A 20000-nucleotide genomic window follows, 5' to 3' on the forward strand; every position below is an offset into this window, starting at 1 on the left:
CACGCACACCCACACACACGTACACACGCACACGCACACCCACACACACGTACACACGCACACACACACGTACACAAGCACACGCACACCCACACACACATGTACACAAGCACGCGCACACCCACACACACGTACACACGCACACACACACGTACACAAGCACACGCACACCCACACACACGTACACACGCACACACACACGTACACACGCACACGCACACTCACACACACGTGCACAAGCACACGCACACCCACACACACATGTACACAAGCACACGCACACCCACAACACGTACACACGCACACACACACTACACACGCACACGCACACACACGTGCACAAGCACACGCACACCCACACACACACGTACACAAGCACACGCACACCCACACACACGTGCACAAGCACACACACACGTACACACGCACACCCAAACACACGTACACAAGCACACGCACACCCACACACACGTACACAAGCCACGCACACCCACACACACGTACACAAGCACACGCACACCCACACACACGTACACAAGCACACGCACACACCCACACACACGTACACACGCACACCCACACACACGTACACACGCACACACACACACACGTACACACCCACACACACGTACACAAGCACACGCGCACACACACACACGTGCACAAGCACACGCACACCCACACACACGTACACAAGCACACGCATGTGGCGTGGTGGTGGTGGTGGTGGTTACGGTGGTGGTGGTGGTTACGGTGATGGTGGTGGCTGTGGCTGTGTAGGGTGACTGGCCGTGGTGGTGGTGGTGGTGGCGGTGGTGGTGGCTGTGGTGGTGATGTTGACTGTGGTGGTTACGGTGATGGTGGTGGCTGTGGCTGTGTAGGGTGACTGGCCGTGGTGGTGGTGGTGGTGGTTACGGTGGTGGTGGTGGCGGTGGCGGTGGTGGTGGTGGTGTTGACTGGTGGTTACGGTGTTGGTGGCTGTGTAGGGTGACTGGTGGTGGTGGTGGCGGTGGTGGTGGTGGTGGTGTTGACTGTGGTGGTTACGGTGGTGGTGGTGGTGGCTGTGTAGGGTGACTGGCCGTGGTGGTAGTGGTGGTGGTGGTGTGGCGGTGGTGGTGGTGTTGACTGTGGTGGTTACGGTGGTGGTGGCTGTGTAGGGTGACTGGCGGTGGCGGTGGTGGTGGTGGTGGTGGTGGCGGTGGTGGTGGTGTTGACTGTGGTGGTTACGGTGGTGGTGGCTGTGGCTGTGTAGGGTGACTAGCCGTGGTGGTTACGGTGGTGGTGGTGGTGGTGGCGGTGTTGGTTGCTGTGTGTAGGGTGACTGGCCGTGGTGGTGGTGGTGGTGGTGCCGGTGGTGCCGGTGGTGGTGTTGACTGTGGTGGTTACGGTGTTGGTTGCTGTGTGTAGGGTGACTGGCGGTGGGTGGTTACGGTGGTGGTGTTGGTTGGCGGTGTTGCCGTGGTGCCGGTGGTGGTGCTGCGTCTTGCCGTGTCTCTCCGGCACTTTGCCGTCTCCGCACGAGCGCCGGGCCTCCCGCCGTGCACCGTGGCCGTGGCAGAACTCAACGTCGGTAAACAACAACAACAACTAAACAACAACATTAAACAACAACAACAACAACTAAACAACAACATTAAACAACAACAACAACTAAACAACAACAACTAAACAACAACATTAAACAACAACAACTAAACAACAACAACAGTAAACAACAACAACAACTAAATAACAACAACAACAGTAAACAACAACAACAACAACTAAACAACAACAACAACTAAACAACAACATTAAACAACAGTAAACAACAACAACAACATTAAACAACAGTAAACAACAACAACAACAACTAAACAACAACAACAAATACTAAACAACAACAGTAAACAACAGTAAACAACAACAACAACTAAACAACAACAACTACTAAACAACAACAGTAAACAACAACAACAAAACAACAACAACAACAGTGACAACAACAAGTGTGTGTCTGTGTGTGTGTCTGTGTGTGTGTCTGTGTGTCTGTCTGTGTGTGTGACTGTGTGTGTGTCTGTGTGTGTGTCTGTGTGTGTGTCTGTGTGTGTGTCTGTGTGTGTGTCTGTATGTGTGTGTGTCTGTGTGTGTGTCTGTGTGTGTGTCTGTGTGTGTGTGTAGTGTGTGTGTCTGTGTGTGTGTCTGTGTCTGTGTGTGTGTCTGTGTGTGTGTGTACACTGTGTGTGTAACTGTGTGTGTACACTGTGTGTGTAACTGTGTGTGTACACTGTGTGTGTACACTGTGTGTGTACACTGTGTGTACACTGTGTGTGTACACTGTGTACACTGTGTGTGTACACTGTGTGTGTACACTGTGTGTGTACACTGTGTGTGTACACTGTGTGTGTACACTGTGTGTGTGACTGTGTCTCACTGTGTGTGTGTACACTGTGTGTACACTGTCACTGTGTGTACACTGTGTGTACACTGTGTGTGTGTGACTGTGTCTCACTGTGTGTGTACACTGTGTGTGTACACTGTGTGTGTAACTGTGTGTGTACACTGTGTGTGTACACTGTGTGTGTGACTGTGTCTCACTGTGTGTGTGTGTGTACACTGTGTGTACACACACACACACACACAGTGTACACTGTGTGTACACTGTGTGTGTGTGACTGTGTCTCACTGTGTGTGTACACTGTGTGTGTACACTGTGTGTGTAACTGTGTGTGTACACTGTGTGTGTACACTGTGTGTGTGACTGTGTCTCACTGTGTGTGTGTACACTGTGTGTACACTGTCACTGTGTGTACACTGTGTGTACACTGTCACTGTGTGTACACTGTGTGTACACTGTGTGTGTGTGACTGTGTCTCACTGTGTGTGTACACTGTGTGTGTACACTGTGACTGTGTGTGTGTGTGTGTACACTGTGTGTCACTGTGTGTAACTGTGTGTGTGTGTACACTGTGTGTGACTGTGTGTACACTGTGTGTGTATAACTGTGTGTGTGTGCACTGTGTGTGTGTACACTGTCACTGTGTGTGTACACTGTGTGTGTGTACACTGTGTGTGTACACTGTGTATCACTGTGTGTGTGTGTACACTGTGTGTGTGTACACTGTGTGTGTACACTGTGTGTGTACACTGTGTGTGACTGTGTCTCACTGTGTGTGTACACTGTGTGTGACTGTGTGTGTACACTGTGTGTGTGTATACACTGTGTGTGTACACTGTGTGTGTGTATACACTGTGTGTGTACACTGTGTGTGTGTACACTGTACACTGTGTGTGTGTGTACACTGTGACTGTGTGTACACTGTGTGTGTACACTGTGTGTGTACACTGTGTGTGTACACTGTGACTGTGTGTACACTGTGTGTAACTGTGTGTAACTGTGTGTGTACACTGTGTGTGTGTAACTGTGTGTGTACACTGTGTGTGTACACTGTGTGACTGTGTGTGTACACTGTGTGTGTACACTGTGTGTGTACACTGTGTGTAACTGTGTGTGTGTAACGGTGTGTGTGTACACTGTCACTGTGTGTGTACACTGTCACTGTGTGTTCACTGTGTGTGTGTGTGTGTAACTGTGTAACTGTGTGTACACTGTGTGTACACTGTCACTGTGTGTACACTGTGACTGTGTGTGTGACTGTGTGTGTGACTGTGTGTACACTGTGTGTGTACACTGTGTGTGTACACTGTGTGTAACTGTGTGTGTGTAACGGTGTGTGTGTACACTGTCACTGTGTGTGTACACTGTCACTGTGTGTTCACTGTGTGTGTGTGTGTAACTGTGTAACTGTGTGTACACTGTGTGTACACTGTCACTGTGTGTACACTGTGACTGTGTGTGTGACTGTGTGTGTGACTGTGTGTACACTGTGTGTGTACACTGTGACTGTGTGTGTACACTGTTTATGTGTAACTGTGTGTGTACACTGTGTGTACACTGTGTGTGTGTACACTGTGTGTGTGTGTACACTGTGTGTACACTGTCACTGTGTACACTGTGTGTACACTGTGTGTGTGTACACTGTCTCACTGTGTGTGTACACTGTGTGTGTGTGTACACTGTGTGTGTACACTGTGTGTGTGTAACTGTGTGTGTACACTGTGTGACTGTGTGTGTACACTGTGTGTGTACACTGTGTGTGTACACTGTGTGTAACTGTGTGTGTGTAACGGTGTGTGTGTACACTGTCACTGTGTGTGTACACTGTCACTGTGTGTTCACTGTGTGTGTGTGTGTGTAACTGTGTAACTGTGTGTACACTGTGTGTACACTGTCACTGTGTGTACACTGTGACTGTGTGTGTGACTGTGTGTACACTGTCACTGTGTGTGTACACTGTGTATGTGTAACTGTGTGTGTACACTGTGTGTGTGTACACTGTGTGTGTGTGTACACTGTGTGTGTGTGTACACTGTGTGTACACTGTCACTGTGTACACTGTGTGTACACTGTGTGTGTGTGTACACTGTGTGTGTACACTGTGTGTGTACACTGTGTGTGTGTGTGTACACTGTGTGTGTACACTGTGTGTACACTGTGTGTGTGTGTGTACACTGTGTGTGTACACTGTGTGTACACTGTCTCACTGTGTGTGTACACTGTGTGTGTGACTGTGTGTACACTGTGTGTGTGTGTACACTGTGTGTGTAACTGTGTGTGTACACTGTGTGTGTACACTGTGTGTGTGTAACTGTGTGTACACTGTGTGTGTACACTGTGTGTGACTGTGTGTGTGTGTGTGTGACTGTGTGTGTGTGTGACTGTGTGTGTGTGTGACTGTGTTTGTGTGTGTGACTGTGTGACTGTGTGTGTGACTGTGTTTGTGTGACTGTGTGTGTGTACGCTGTGTGTGTAACTGTGTGTGTGTACACTGTGTGTGTAACTGTGTGTGTACACTGTGTGTGTAACTGTGTGTGTACACTGTGTGTGTACACTGTGTGTGTACACTGTGTGTACTGTGTGTGTACACTGTGTGTGTACACTGTGTGTGTACACTGTGTGTAACTGTGTGTGTGTAACGGTGTGTGTGTACACTGTCTCACTGTGTGTGTACACTGTGTGTGTACACTGTGTGTGACTGTGTGTGTACACTGTGTGTGTACACTGTGTGTGTACACTGTGTGTGACTGTGTGTGTACACTGTCTCACTGTGTGTGTACACTGTGTGTACACTGTGTGTGACTGTGTGTGTACACTGTGTGTGTGACTGTGTGTGTACACTGTGTATACACTGTGTGTGTGTGTACACTGTGTGTGTGTGTACACTGTGTGTATACACTGTGTGTGTGTGTACACTGTGTATACACTGTGTGTGTACACTGTGTGTGTACACTGTCACTGTGTGTGTAGACGGGGCCCAGCTGCAGGGACATCGCCAGGTGGCTGTGGTGCTGCATGGCGCCTGCTGGGCCCTGGGGGAGGGGCCTGGCGGGGGCCCGGGGGGAGGGGCTCTGGGGGGAGGGGCCCGGCCGCACGAATGGGGGAGGGCGCTCTCACTGGAGCAGGCCAAGGTGAGCCACTCACTCACCAACACTAACACACTAACACACTCACTAACACACTAACACACTTACTAACACACTCACTAACACACTCACTAACACACTAACACACTCACACACTTACTAACACACTCACTAACACACTAACACACTCACTAACACACTAACACACTCACTAACACACTCACTAACACACTCACTAACACACTCACTAACACACTAACACACTTACTAACACAGTAACTAACACACTAACACACTCACTAACACACTCACCAACACTCACACACTAACTAACACACTCACACACTAACTAACACACTAACACACTCACTAACACACTCACCAACACTCACACACTAACTAACACACTCACACACTAACTAACACACTAACACACTCACTAACACACTAACACACTCACTAACACACTCACCAACACTCACACACTAACTAACACACTAACACACTTACTAACACACACTCACTCATAGACTCACTCTCTCGCTCACTCACACACTCACTCACTCACCCACTCACCCACTCACACACTCACTCGCTCACTCGCTCACTCACACACTCACTCACTCACTTGCCGGCTCACTCATTCCACGTTGTTGGTGATGATGATGATGATGTTTGTGATGGTCTTGTTGGTGTTGATGGTGATGTTGATCTTCTTTAGTTCTTTCGGTAAAGTCACCACCACGTAGAATGAGAATAATAAAATAACACAATAATATTCTCGCGACGTTTCGGCCACAACACAAGCGGCCTTCATCAGGTGAAGGGACGAGACTGTCAGACAGTCAGACAGTAAGACAGTCTCGTCCCTTCACCTGATGAAGGCCGCTTGTGTTGTGGCCGAAACGTCGTGAGAATTTTATTGTGTTATTTTATTTTATCAATTTATTATTTTATTCTCACTCTACGTGGTGGTGGTGACTTTACCGAAAGAACCAAAAAAGATGAATCCTTGCAGTCACGAAAGCTTTAAATCGAAAGGTGATGTTGATGTTGGTGATGCTGATGATGTTGCTGATGTTGTTGATGATAATGATGATGTTGTTGATGGTGATGTTGTTGATGGTGATGTTGTTGATGTTGCAGGTTGTGCTGTTAGAGTCTCTATCCACATCTGGCCTAATTCAGTCCCAGAGTCTGGCTGTGGACTTGAAGGTAATTAGAATATAGCTGTGTGTGTGTGGGTCTCTTTGTCTGTGTGTGTGTGTTTCTGTGTGTCTGTGTGTCTGTGTGTGTGTGTCTGTCTGTCTGTGTGTGTGTGTCTGTCTGTCTGTGTGTGTGTCTGTCTGTGTGTGTGTCTGTGTACACATGTACACGTGTGTCTGTGTACACATGTACACACGTGTGTGTGTGTGTGTGTGCGTACACGTGTGTAGTAGTCGTAGATGGAGACGGAGTCGTAGAAGGAATTAAACTTTTCATTGACGTCCTTAACAACGATTCCCTAGGTCGTTAACACGAAGGTGGTAACGGCCCCTTCTGCCCACAACCTAGGGTGGTACAGCCTCCGGCCTAGCTTACTCTAGCTTTGGGTCCGACTACTACTCTAGCCCTCCGGCTAGCCGGACCTAGGGGAGGCTGACCCACCGCTGGCACCGGTGGGTCTTCCACCACTGGCCTGTCCAGACCCGACCCTGAGAAGGACGTCGGGTTGAGGGAACCTCAGGGCCCTAGCCTGCTGATCACTGGTACCACACTGAGCCCCCGGGCCCTCAGAAGGACGTCGGGCTGAGGGGACCTCAGGGTACCTAGCCTGCTGATCACTGGTACCACACTGAGCCCCTGGTCCTCAGAAGGACGTCGGGCTGAGGGGACCTCAGGACCCTAGCCTGCTGATCACTGGTACCACACTGAGCCCCTGGTCCTGAGAAGGATGTCGGGCTGAGGGGACCTCAGGACCCTAGCCTGCTGATCACTGGTACCACACTGAGCCCCCTGGCCCTCAGAAGGACGTCGGGCTGAGGAGACCTCAGGGTACCTAGCCTGCTGATCACTGGTACCACACCGTGCCCCTGGTCCTCAGAAGGACGTCGGGCTGAGGGAACCTCAGGGTACCTAGTCTGCTGATCACTGGTACCACACTGAGCCCCCTGGCCCTGAGAAGGACGTCGGGCTGAGGAGACCTCAGGGTACTTAGCCTGCTGATCACTGGTACCGCACTGAGCCCCCTGGCCCTCACAAGGACGTCGGGCTGAGGGGACCTCAGGGTACCTAGCCTGCTGATCACTGGTACCACACTGAGCCCCCTGGCCCTCACAAGGACGTCGGGCTGAGGGAACTTGAGGGTACCTAGTCTGCTGATCACTGGTACCACACTGAGCCCCGGGTCCTGAGAAGGACGTCGGGCTGAGGGGACCTCAGGGTACCTAGCCTGCTGATCACTGGTACCACACTGAGCCCCCTGGCCCTCACAAGGACGTCGGGCTGAGGGAACTTGAGGGTACCTAGTCTGCTGATCACTGGTACCACACTGAGCCCCGGGTCCTGAGAAGGACGTCGGGCTGAGGGGACCTCAGGGTACCTAGCCTGCTGATCACTGGTACCACACTGAGCCCCCTGGCCCTCAGAAGGATGTCGGGCTGAGGAGACCTCAGGGTACCTAGCCTGCTGATCACTGGTACCACACTGTGCCCCTGGTCCTCAGAAGGACGTCGGGCTGAGGGGAACTTCAGGGCCCTAGCCTGCTGATCACTGGTACCACACTGAGCCCCGGGTCCTGAGAAGGACGTCGGGCTGAGGGGACCTCAAGGTACCTAGCCTGCTGATCACTGGTACCACACTGAGCCCCTGGTCCTCACAAGGACGTCGGGCTGAGGGGACCTCAGGGTACCTAGCCTGCTGATCACTGGTACCACACTGAGCCCCGGGCCCTGAGAAGAACGTCGGGCTGAGGAGACCTCAGGGTACCTAGCCTGCTGATCACTGGTACCACACTGAGCCCCCTGGCCCTGAGAAGGACGTCGGGCTGAGGGAACCTCAGGGTACCTAGCCTGCTGATCACTGGTACCACACTGAGCCCCTGGTCCTCACAAGAACGTCGGGCTGAGGGGACCTCAGGGTACCTAGCCTGCTGATCACTGGTACCACACTGAGCCCCTGGTCCTCAGAAGGACGTCGGGCTGAGGGAACTTCAGGACCCTAGCCTGCTGATCACTGGTACCACACTGAGCCCCTGGCCCTGAGAAGGACGTCGGGCTGAGGAGACCTCAGGGTACCTAGCCTGCTGATCACTGGTACCACACTGTGCCCCTGGTCCTCAGAAGGACGTCGGGCTGAGGGGACCTCAGGGTACCTAGCCTGCTGATCACTGGTACCACACTGAGCCCCTGGCCCTGAGAATGACGTCGGGCTGAGGGGACCTCAGGACCCTCGCCTGTTGATCACTGGTACCACACTGAGCCCTTGGCCCTGAGAAGGACGTCGGGCTGAGGGAACCTCAGGGTACCTAGCCTGCTGATCACTGGTACCACACTGAGCCCCTGGCCCTGAGAAGGACGTCGGGCTGAGGGGACCTCAGGGTACCTAGCCTGCTAAAGCACAGCAGGTTGGCACAGTAGGGGGCACAGGTGGTGCATCAGCCAGTCATCTCAGTCAGTCGACCCGTGGCACCTGGGTCTGCCCCGTGACCTCCTGCCCGCGGGCGTTCGACACTTCACGTGGCCTCAAGGTGCACATAGACTGGCACAAGCATCGTGGTGACGTCACCGCCACTTAGTGGCGAAAGGCGGTTGTTGTTGTTGTTGTGTGTCTGTGTGTGTGTTTCTGTGTGTCTGTGTGTGTGTCTGTGTGTGTGTCTGTATGTGTGTGTCTGTGTGTGTGTGTCTGTGTGTGTATGTCTGTGTGTGTGTGTTTCTGTGTGTCTGTGTGTGTGTCTGTGTGTGTGTCTGTCTCTGTGTGTGTGTCTCTGTGTGTGTCTGTGTGCGTGTCTGTGTGTCTGTCTGTGTGTGTGTCTGTGTACACATGTACACGTGTGTGTCTGTGTACACATGTACACACGTGTGTGTGTGTGTGTGCGTACACGTGTGTAGTAGTCGTAGATGGAGACGGAGTCGTAGAAGGAATTAAACTTTTCATTGACGTCCTTAACAACGATTCCCTAGGTCGTTAACACGAAGGTGGTAACGGCCCCTTCTACCCACAACCTAGGGTGGTACAGCCTCCGGCCTAGCTTACTCTAGCTTTGGGTTCGACTACTACTCTAGCCCTCCGGCTAGCCGGACCTAGGGGAGGCTGATCCACCGCTGGCACCGGTGGGTCTTCCACCACTGGCCCGTCCAGACCCGACCCTGAGAAGGACGTCGGGCTGAGGGGACCTCAGGGTACCTAGCCTGCTGATCACTGGTACCGCACTGAGCCCCTGGCCCTGAGAAGGACGTCGGGCTGAGGGGACCTCAGGGTACCTAGCCTGCTGATCACTGGTACCACAACTGAGCCCCTGGCCCTGAGAAGGACGTCGGGCTGAGGGAACCTCAGGGTACCTAGCCTGCTGATCACTGGTATCACACTGAGCCCCTGGTCCTCACAAGGACGTCGGGCTGAGGGAACCTCAGGGTACCTAGCCTGCTGATCACTGGTACCACACTGAGCCCCCTGGTCCTGAGAAGGACGTCAGGCTGAGGGAACTTTAGGACCCTAGCCTGCTGATCACTGGTACCACACTGAGCCCCGGGCCCTGAGAAGGACGTCGGGCTGAGGAGACCTCAGGACCCTAGCCTGCTGATCACTGGTACCACACTGAGCCCCTGGTCCTCAGAAGGACGTCGGGCTGAGGGGACCTCAGGGTACCTAGCCTGCTGATCACTGGTACCACACTGAGCCCCTGGCCCTGAGAAGGACGTCGGGCTGAGGGGACCTCAGGGTACCTAGCCTGCTGATCACTGGTACCACACTGAGCCACCGGCCCTGAGAAGGACGTCGGGCTGAGGGAACCTCAGGGTACCTAGCCTGCTGATCACTGGTACCACACTGAGCCCCCGGGCCCTGAGAAGGACGTCGGGCTGAGGGAACCTCAGGGTACCTAGCCTGCTGATCACTGGTACCACACTGAGCCCCTGGTCCTCACAAGAACGTCGGGCTGAGGGGACCTCAGGGTACCTAGCCTGCTGATCACTGGTACCACACTGAGCCCCCCGGCCCTGAGAAGGACGTCGGGCTGAGGGAACTTGAGGGTACCTAGCCTGCTGATCACTGGTACCACACTGAGCCCCTGGCCCTGAGAAGGACGTCGGGCTGAGGGAACTTGAGGGTACCTAGCCTGCTGATCACTGATACCACACTGAGCCCCTGGTCCTGAGAAGGACGTCGGGCTGAGGGGACCTCAGGACCCTAGCCTGCTGATCACTGATACCACACTGAGCCCCTGGCCCTCAGAAGGACGTCGGGCTGAGGGAACTTGAGGGTACCTAGCCTGCTGATCACTGGTACCACACTGAGCCCCTGGCCCTCAGAACGACGTCGGGCTGAGGGAACTTGAGGGTACCTAGCCTGCTGATCACTGGTACCACACTGTGCCCCTGGTCCTCACAAGGATGTCGGGCTGAGGGGACCTCAGGGTACCTAGCCTGCTGATCACTGGTACCACACTTAGCCCCTGGCCCTCACAAGGACGTCGGGCTGAGGGAACCTCAGGGTACCTAGCCTGCTGATCACTGGTACCACACTGAGCCCCCGGCCCTGAGAAGGACGTCGGGCTGAGGGGACCTCAGGGCCCTAGCCTGCTGATCACTGGTACCACACTGAGCCCCTGGTCCTCACAAGGACGTCGGGCTGAGGGGACCTCAGGGTACCTAGCCTGCTGATCACTGGTACCACACTAAGCCCCCTGGCCCTGAGAAGGACGTCGGGCTGAGGGGACCTCAGGGCCCTAGCCTGCTGATCACTGGTACCACACTGTGCCCCTGGTCCTCACAAGGACGTCGGGCTGAGGGGACCTCAGGACCCTAGCCTGCTGATCACTGGTACCACACTGAGCCCCTGGTCCTCACAAGGACGTCGGGCTGAGGGGACCTCAGGGTACCTAGCCTGCTGATCACTGGTACCACACTGTGCCCCTGGTCCTCACAAGGACGTCGGGCTGAGGAGACCTCAGGACCCTAGCCTGCTGATCACTGGTACCACACTGAGCACCTGGCCCTGAGAAGGACGTCGGGCTGAGGGGACCTCAGGGCCCTAGCCTGCTGATCACTGGTACCACACTGAGCCCCTGGTCCTCACAAGGACGTCGGGCTGAGGGAACCTCAGGGTACCTAGCCTGCTGATCACTGGTACCACACTGAGCCCCGATCCTCACAAGGACGTCGGGCTGAGGGGACCTCAGGGTACCTAGCCTGCTGATCACTGGTACCACACTGAGCCCCTGGCCCTCAGAAGGACGTCGGACTGAGGGGACCTCAGGGTACCTAGCCTGCTGATCACTGGTACCACACTGAGCCCCTGGTCCTCAGAAGGACGTCGGGCTGAGGGAACCTCAGGGCCCTAGCCTGCTGATCACTGGTACCACACTGAGCCCCTGGTCCTCACAAGGACGTCGGGGCTTGGGGGGGTCCAGGACCTCCTCTTGAGACCAACTCCACGGCTTCGACTCGAGACCAACTCCCCCGCTCCTGGTCTCAGGAGCCCGCCTTTTATACCATTTCCCACCGAGGGGGCGGGGGCCTGCGCAGGCCCCGCCCCCCCTGCACAGACCCCGCCCCCCTTGCGCAGGCCCCGCCCCCTCGGGGGAGGTGCTGGTCACAGGGAGCCCAACAATCTGTGGTTGTTCGACCCCACGTTCTGTCTAGGATCAGGATTCTGGGGGATCCTACACACAGACAGACACACACACAGACAGACACACACACAGACAGACACACACACAGACACACACAGACACACACAGACAGACACACACAGACACACACAGACACACAGACACACACAGACACACACACAGACAGACACACACACAGACACACACACACAGACACACACAGACACACACACAGACAGACTTCACAGCCTCCTCCCCTCGGGCGGGCTCTCCATCAGGGTTATGAATGACCCCGCTGTGGTAGTTACTGTGTAGCGTGTGCGTGTTTACAGGGTGACCACCACACATGCACCTAGCCTGGCACAGCCGTGCAACCCGTGGCACCTGGGGGAGTCTGACCCCGTGACCTCCCGCCAGCGGGCGTTCGACACTTCGCGTGGTAGCCTCAGCATGCACCTAGCCTGGCACAAGCGCCGTAGTGACGTCACCGCCACTTGGTGGCGAATGGCGGTTGTTGTTGTTGTTAGTGAGCGTGTGAGTGAGTGACTGAATTAGTGAGTGCGTGAGTGAATGTGTGAGTGAGTGAATGAGTGAGTGGATGAGTGAGTGAGTTAATTAGTGAGTGCGTGAGTGAATGTGTGAGTGAGTGAATGAGTGAGTGGATGAGTGAGTGAGTTAATTAGTGAGTGCGTGAGTGAATGTGTGAGTGAGCGAATGAGTGAGTGGATGAGTGAGTGAGTTAATTAGTGAGTGCGTGAGTGAATGTGTGAGTGAGTGAATGAGTGAGTGGGTGAGTGAGTGAGTTAATTAGTGAGTGCGTGAGTGAATGTGTGAGTGAGTGAATGAGTGAGTGAATGAGTATTTGTGTGAGTGTGTGAGTGCGAGTGAGTGTGAGTGAATAATTGAGTGAGTGAATGAATGAGAGAGTGCGTGACTGAGTGAGTGAATGAGTGGATGAGTGAATGAGTGAGTGAATAAAGAGTGAGTGAATGAATGAGAGTTAATAAGTGAATGAGTGAGTGATTGAGTGTGTGGATGAGTGAGTGTGTGCGAGTGAGTGTGAGTGAATGAGTGAGTCAGTCAGTGAGTGAGTGAATGAGTGGATGAGTGAGTGTGTGAGTGAGTGCTGAGTGAATGAGTGAGTGAATACGTGAATGAGTGAGTGGATGAGTGAAGCGTGAATGAATGAATGAAGAGTGAATGAGTGAGTGAAGAGTGAGTGAATGAGTGAAGAGTGAGTGAATGAGTGAGTAAATGAAGAGTGAATGAATGAGTGAGTGAATGAAGAGTGAATGAATGAGTGAATGAAGAGTGAGTGAATGAAGAGTGAGTGAATGAGTGAGTGAATGAGTGAATGAAGAGTGAGTGAATGAAAGAGTGAATGAAAGCGTGAATGAAGAGTGAGTGAATGAAGAGTGAGTGAATGAAGAGTGAGTGAATGAGTGAGTGAATGAGTGAATGAGGAGTGAATGAAGAGTGAATGAGTGAGTGAATGAAGAGTGAGTGAATGAAAGAGTGAATGAAGAGTGAGTGAATGAAGAGTGAATGAAGAGTGAGTGAATGAAGAGTGAGTGAATGAAGGAGTGAATGAAGGAGTGAATGAAGGAGTGAATGAAGGAGTGAATGAAGAGTGAGTGAATGAAGGAGTGAATGAAGAGTGAGTGAATGAAGAGTGAGTGAATGAAGAGTGAGTGAATGAAGAGTGAGTGAATGAAGAGTGAGTGAATGAAGAGTGAGTGAATGAAGAGTGAGTGAATGAAGAGTGAGTGAATGAAGAGTGAGTGAATTACGAGTGAGTGAATTACGAGTGAGTGAGTGACAAGTGAGTGAGTGAGTGAATGAGTGAATGAAGAGTGAGTGAATGAGTGAATGAATGACGAGTTAATGAGTGAGTGAATGAAGAGTGAATGAGTGAGTGAATGAAGAGTGAATTAGTGAGTGAATGAAGAGTGAATGAAGAGTGAATGAAGAGTGAGTGAATGAAGAGTGAATGAAGAGTGAATGAGTGAGTGAATGAAGAGTGAATGAATGAATGAATGAGTGACTGAATGAAGAGTGAATGAATGAGTGACTGAAGAGTGAATGAATGAGTGAATGAAGAGTGAGTGAATGAGTGAATGAATGAAGAGTGAGTGAGTGAATGAAGAGTGAATGAGAGTGAATGAGTGAGTGAATGAAGAGTGAGTGAATGAAGAGTGAGTGAGTGAATGAAGAGTGAATGAATGAGTGAATGAAGAGTGAATGAGTGAGTGAATGAAGAGTGAATGAGTGAGTGAATGAAGAGTGAATGAAGAGTGAATGAAGAGTGAATGAAGAGTGAATGAGTGAGTGAATGAAGAGTGAGTGAATGAAGAGTGAGTGAGTGGATGAAGAGTGAATGAAGAGTGAATGAAGAGTGAATGAATGAAGAGTGAATGAGTGAGTGATGAAGAGTGAATGAAGAGTGAATGAAGAGTGAATGAGTGAGTGAATGAAGAGTGAGTGAATGAAGAGTGAGTGAGTGAATGAAGAGTTGAATGAGTGAGTGAATGAAGAGTGAATGAAGAGTGAGTGAATGAAGAGTGAATGAAGAGTGAATGAAGAGTGAATGAGTGAGTGAATGAAGAGTGAATGAAGAGTGAGTGAGTGAGTGAGTGGATGAAGAGTGAATGAAGAGTGAATGAAGAGTGAATGAGTGAGTGAATGAAGAGTGAGTGAATGAAGAGTGAATGAAGAGTGAATGAGTGAGTGAATGAAGAGTGAGTGAATGAAGTGTGAGTGAATGAAGAGTGAGTGAGTGAATGAAGAGTGAATGAAGAGTGAATGAGTGAGTGAATGAAGAGTGAATGAAGAGTGAGTGAATGAAGAGTGAATGAGTGTGTCTGTGTGCACCACCCCCCACGCCCACCCCCTCTAGGCCGAGGGTCTTCAAGTTGAGGCGAGTGAAGCCTCCCTGCTGTGCGTCCACAAGGGCCTGGAGGCCCTGAGGGCAGCAGCAGGAGCAGCAGCAGTAGGAGGGGCAGCAGCAGAAGCAGCAGCAGGGGCAGCGTCATCAGAGGCAGCAGCAGCAGTAGGGGCAGCATCAGTAGGAGCATCAGGGGCAGTGTCATCAGAGGCAGCAGCAGCAGCAGCAGCAGGGGCAGCGTCATCAGGGGCAGCAGCAGCAGCAGGGGCAGCATCAGAGGCAGCAGCAGCAGCGTCATCAGGGCAGCAGCAGGAGGGGCAGCAGGAGGGGCAGCAGCAGCAGGAGGAGGTGGGGGTCGGTGCGACTGGTCGCTGGACTTGAGCCTGGGGCCCGTGGACATTTACTCAGTGTCGAGGGACGCAGGTGACCATCACAACCACCACCACCACCACCACAACCACCACAACCACAACCACCACCACCACCACAACCACCACCACAATCACCATCACAACCACCACCACAACCACCACAACCACTACAACCACCACAACCACCACAACCACAACCACCACAACCACCACAACCACCACAACCACCACCACAATCACCACAACCACCACCACAACCACCACAACCACCACCACAACCACCACAACCACCACAACCACAACCACCACCACAATCACCACAACCACCACAACCACAACCACCACAACCACCACCACAACCACCACCACAACCACCACAACCACCACAACCACCACCACAACCACCACCACAACCACCACCACAACCACCACCACAACCACCACAACCACCACCACAAGCACCACCACCACAACCACCACCACAACCACCACCACAACCACAACCACCACCACAACCACCACCACAACCACCACCACAACCACCACCACAACCACCACAACCACCACCACAACCACCACCACCACCACAACCACCACAACCACCACCACAACCACCACCACCACAACCACCACCACAACCACCACCACAACCACAACCACCACAACCACCACCACAACCATAACCACCACCACAACCACCACAACCACTACAACCACCACCACCACAACCACCAAAACCACCACCAACACCACCACTACACCCAACCCATGACCCACTCACCTTGACCCGTGTCTCTCTCCCCGTGTCTCTCTCCCCGTGTCTCCCTCCCCGTGTCTCTCTCCCCGTGTCTCTCTCCCTGTGTCTCCCTCCCCGTGTCTCTCTCCCCGTGTCTTTCTCCCCGTGTCTCTCTCCCCGTGTCTCCCTCCCCGTGTCTCCCCGTGTCTCCCTCCCGTGTCTCCCTGTGTCTCCCTTCCCGTGTCTCCCCATGTCTCCCCGTGTCTCCCTCCCCGTGTCTCCCTCCCCGTGTCTCCCCGTGTCTCCCCGTATCTCCCTCCCCGTATCTCCCTCCCCGTATCTCCCTCCCCGTGTCTCCCCGTGTCTCCCTCCCCGTGTCTCCCTCCCGCGTCTCCCTCCCGTGTCTCCCCGTGTCTCCCTCCCCGTATCTCCCTTCCCGCCCGTGTCTCCCCGTGTCTCCCTCCCCGTGTCTCCCTCCCCGTGTCTCCCCGTGTCTCCCTCCCCGTATCTCCCTCCCCGTATCTCCCTCCCGGTGTCTCCCCGTGTCTCCCTCCCCGTATCTCCCTCCCCGTATCTCCCTCCCCGTATCTCCCTCCCCGTATCTCCCTCCCCGTGTCTCCCCGTGTCTCCCCGTATCTCCCTCCCCGTTCTCCCTCCCCGTGTCTCCCCGTGTCTCCCCGTGTCTCCCTCCCCGTGTCTCCCCGTGTCTCCCTCCCCGTGTCTCCCTCCCCGTGTCTCCCTCCCCGTGTCTCCCTCCCCGTGTCTCCCCGTGTCTCCCTCCCCGTGTCTCCCTCCCGTGTCTCCCTCCCCGTGTCTCCCTCCCCGTGTCTCCCTCCCCGTGTCTCCCTCCCCGTGTCCAGGTGTCGTGTGGCTGAGCATGGAGCGTGTCGCTGGAGACGTTGGGCGGTCCTCTTCACGGGTGACCCTCTGTGACCTCGCCCTGGGCCTGGGCCCTGACGAGGTGGCCGAGGAGGAGCAGGAGGTGGGTGGTGTAGTGGGTAGTGTAGTGGGTAGTGTAGTGTAGTGGGTAGTGTAGTGTAGTGTGTAGTGTAGTGGGTAGTGTAGTGTGTAGTGTAGTGGGTAGTGTAGTGTGTAGTGTAGTGGGTAGTGTAGTGTGTAGTGTAGTGTAGTGGGTAGGGTGGTGTAGTGTATAGTGTAGTGTGTAGTGTAGTGTGTAGTGGGTAGGGTAGTGTAGTGAGTAGTGTAGTGGGTAGTGTAGTGGGTAGTGTAGTGGGTAGTGTAGTGTAGTGGGTAGTGTAGTGGGTAGTGTAGTGGGTAGTGTAGTGTGTAGTGTAGTGGGTAGTGTAGTGTAGTGGGTAGTGTAGTGGGTAGTGTAGTGGGTAGTGTAGTGTGTGGTGTATAGTGTAGTGTGTAGTGTAGTGGGTAGTGTAGTGGGTAGTGTAGTGTAGTGGGTAGTGTAGTGGGTAGTGTAGTGGGTAGTGTAGTGTGTAGTGTAGTGGGTAGTGTAGTGGGTAGTGTAGTGTAGTGGGTAGTGTAGTGGGTAGTGTAGTGTGTAGTGTAGTGGGTAGTGTAGTGTGTGGTGTATAGTGTAGGGTGTAGTGTAGTGTAGTGGGTAGTGTAGTAGGTAGTGTAGTGTAGTGGGTAGTGTAGTGTGAGGTGTAGTGTGTGGTGTATAGAGTAGTGTGTAGTGTAGTGTGTAGTGTAGTGGGTAGTGTAGTGTGAGGTGTAGTGTGTGGTGTATAGTGTAGTGTGTAGTGTAGTGGGTAGTGTAGTGTGTAGTGTAGTGTGTAGTGTAGTGTGTAGTGTAGTGTAGTGGGTAGTGTAGTGGGTAGTGTAGTGTGTAGTGTAGTGTAGTGGGTAGTGTGTAGTGTAGTGGGTAGTGTAGTGTGTAGTGTAGTGGGTAGTGTAGTGGGTAGTGTAGTGGGTAGTGTAGTGTAGTGGGTAGTGTAGTGTGTGGTGTAGTGTGTAGTGTAGTGTGTGGTGTAGTGTAGTGGGTAGTGTAGTGTAGTGTGTAGTGTAGTGTGTGGTGTAGTAGTGTAGTGTAGTAGTGTAGTGTGTAGTGTAGTGTGTGGTGTAGTGTAGTGTAGTGGGTAGTGTAGTGGGTAGTGTAGTGGGTAGTGTAGTGTAGTGTGTAGTGTAGGGTGTGGTGTAGTGTAGTAGTGTAGTGTAGTAGTGTAGTGTGTAGTGTAGTGGGTAGTGTAGTGGGTAGTGTGTAGTGTGTGGTGTAGTGTGTAGTGTAGTGTGTAGTGTAGTTTGTAGTGTAGTGGGTAGTGTAGTGGGTAGTGGGTAGTGTAGTGTAGTGGGTAGTGTAGTGGGTAGTGTAGTGGGTAGTGTAGTGTGTAGTGTAGTGTGTGGTGTATAGTGTAGTGTGTAGTGTAGTGGGTAGTGTAGTGTAGTGTGTGGTGTATAGTGTAGTGTGTAGTGTAGTGTAGTGGGTAGTGTAGTGTGTAGTGTAGTGGGTAGTGTAGTGTAGTGGGTAGTGTAGTGGGTAGTGTAGTGGGTAGTGTAGTGTAGTGGGTAGTGTAGTGTAGTGGGTAGTGTAGTGGGGTAGTGTAGTGTAGTGGGTAGTGTAGTGTAGTGGGTAGTGTAGTGTAGTAGGTAGTGTAGTGTGTAGTGTAGTGGGTAGTGTAGTGGGTAGTGTAGTGGGTAGTGTAGTGTAGTGGGTAGTGGTAGTGTAGTGGGTAGTGTAGTGTAGTAGGTAGTGTAGTGTGTGTAGTGTGTAGTGGAGTGGGTAGTGTAGTGTAGTGGGTAGTGTAGTGGGTAGTGTAGTGTAGTGTGTAGTGTAGTATAGTGGGTAGTGTAGTGGGTAGTGTAGTGGGTAGTGTAGTGTAGTGGGTAGTGTAGTGTAGTGGGTAGTGTAGTGTAGTGGGTAGTGTAGTGTAGTAGGTAGTGTAGTGTAGTGGGTAGTGTAGTGTAGTGGGTAGTGTAGTGTGTAGTGTAGTGGGTAGTGTAGTGTAGTGGGTAGTGTAGTGGGTAGGGTGGTGGGTAGTGTAGTGTAGTGGGTAGTGTAGTGTGTAGTGTAGTGGGTAGTGTAGTGGGTAATGTAGTGTAGTGGGTAGTGTAGTGTGTAGTGTGTAGTGTAGTGTGTAGTGTAGTGGGTAGTGTAGTGTGTAGTGTAGTGGGTAGTGTAGTGGGTAGTGTAGTGTAGTGTGCAGTGTAGTAGTGTAGTGGGGTGTGTAGTGTAGTGTAGTGGTAGTGGGTAGTGTAGTGGGTAGTGTAGTGGGTAGGGTAGTGATGGTGGTGATGATGTTGGTGATGATGATGGTGGTGATGATGGTGGTGATGATGTTGGTGATGGTGGTGGTGATGTTGGTGATGGTGATGATGATGTTTGTGGTGATGATGTTGGTGATGTTGGTGATGATGGTGATGATGTTGGTGATGTTGGTTTGTTATCTTTCACAACAATGAGGTGGTGGTGGAGGAGAAGGAGGATGGTGGTGATGGCGGTGATGGCGGTGATGGCGTTGTGCGGGCCCTCGTGCCATACCTGCACGGTCACCTTGAAGACATCACCATCACATCCCACTCATCACCATCACCTGGGGTTGTGCAGGTGATCACCATCACCACCATCACCACCACCACCATCACCATCACATCCCACTCATCACCATCACCTGGGGTTGTGCAGGTGATCACCATCACCACCATCACCACCATCACCTTCATCACCACTACCATCACCACCATCACCACCACCATCACCACCATCACCACCACCATCACCATCACATCCCACTCATCACCATCACCTGGGGTTGTGCAGGTGATCAC

General features: G+C 52.8%; 3 protein-coding genes across 3 annotated transcripts in view; all 3 read left to right on the plus strand.

The window, feature by feature from the left end:
* LOC116936832 (bridge-like lipid transfer protein family member 2) overlaps positions 1–819 on the plus strand; it is a 27392-nt gene extending 26573 nt beyond the window's left edge. Inside the window, exon 12 of the mRNA XM_076057750.1 lies at positions 781–819. The gene's annotated coding sequence lies outside the window, so the exon portion shown is untranslated. The remainder of the gene's footprint in view (positions 1–780) is intronic.
* The window catches only part of LOC142907894 (uncharacterized), an 18983-nt gene extending 3408 nt beyond the window's left edge, over positions 1–15575 (plus strand). The window contains exons 3-6 of the mRNA XM_076057799.1: positions 1408–1570; positions 5348–5508; positions 6610–6678; positions 15168–15575. Coding sequence (XP_075913914.1) covers positions 1408–1570; positions 5348–5508; positions 6610–6678; positions 15168–15536 — 762 coding nt within the window. The 3' untranslated portion in view covers positions 15537–15575. The remainder of the gene's footprint in view (positions 1–1407; positions 1571–5347; positions 5509–6609; positions 6679–15167) is intronic.
* Positions 15576–17139: 1564 nt separating this feature from the next.
* Positions 17140–20000, plus strand: part of BLTP2 (bridge-like lipid transfer protein family member 2) — a 107406-nt gene continuing 104545 nt past the window's right edge. The window contains 1 exon segment of the mRNA XM_076057800.1: positions 17140–17244. Coding sequence (XP_075913915.1) covers positions 17140–17244 — 105 coding nt within the window.

The sequence above is a fragment of the Petromyzon marinus genome, chromosome 84 (genome assembly GCF_048934315.1).
Source record: "Petromyzon marinus isolate PM22_M1 ecotype Great Lakes invasive population chromosome 84, UKy_Petmar_22M1.pri1.0, whole genome shotgun sequence".
NCBI classification, from domain to species: Eukaryota; Metazoa; Chordata; class Hyperoartia; order Petromyzontiformes; family Petromyzontidae; genus Petromyzon; species Petromyzon marinus.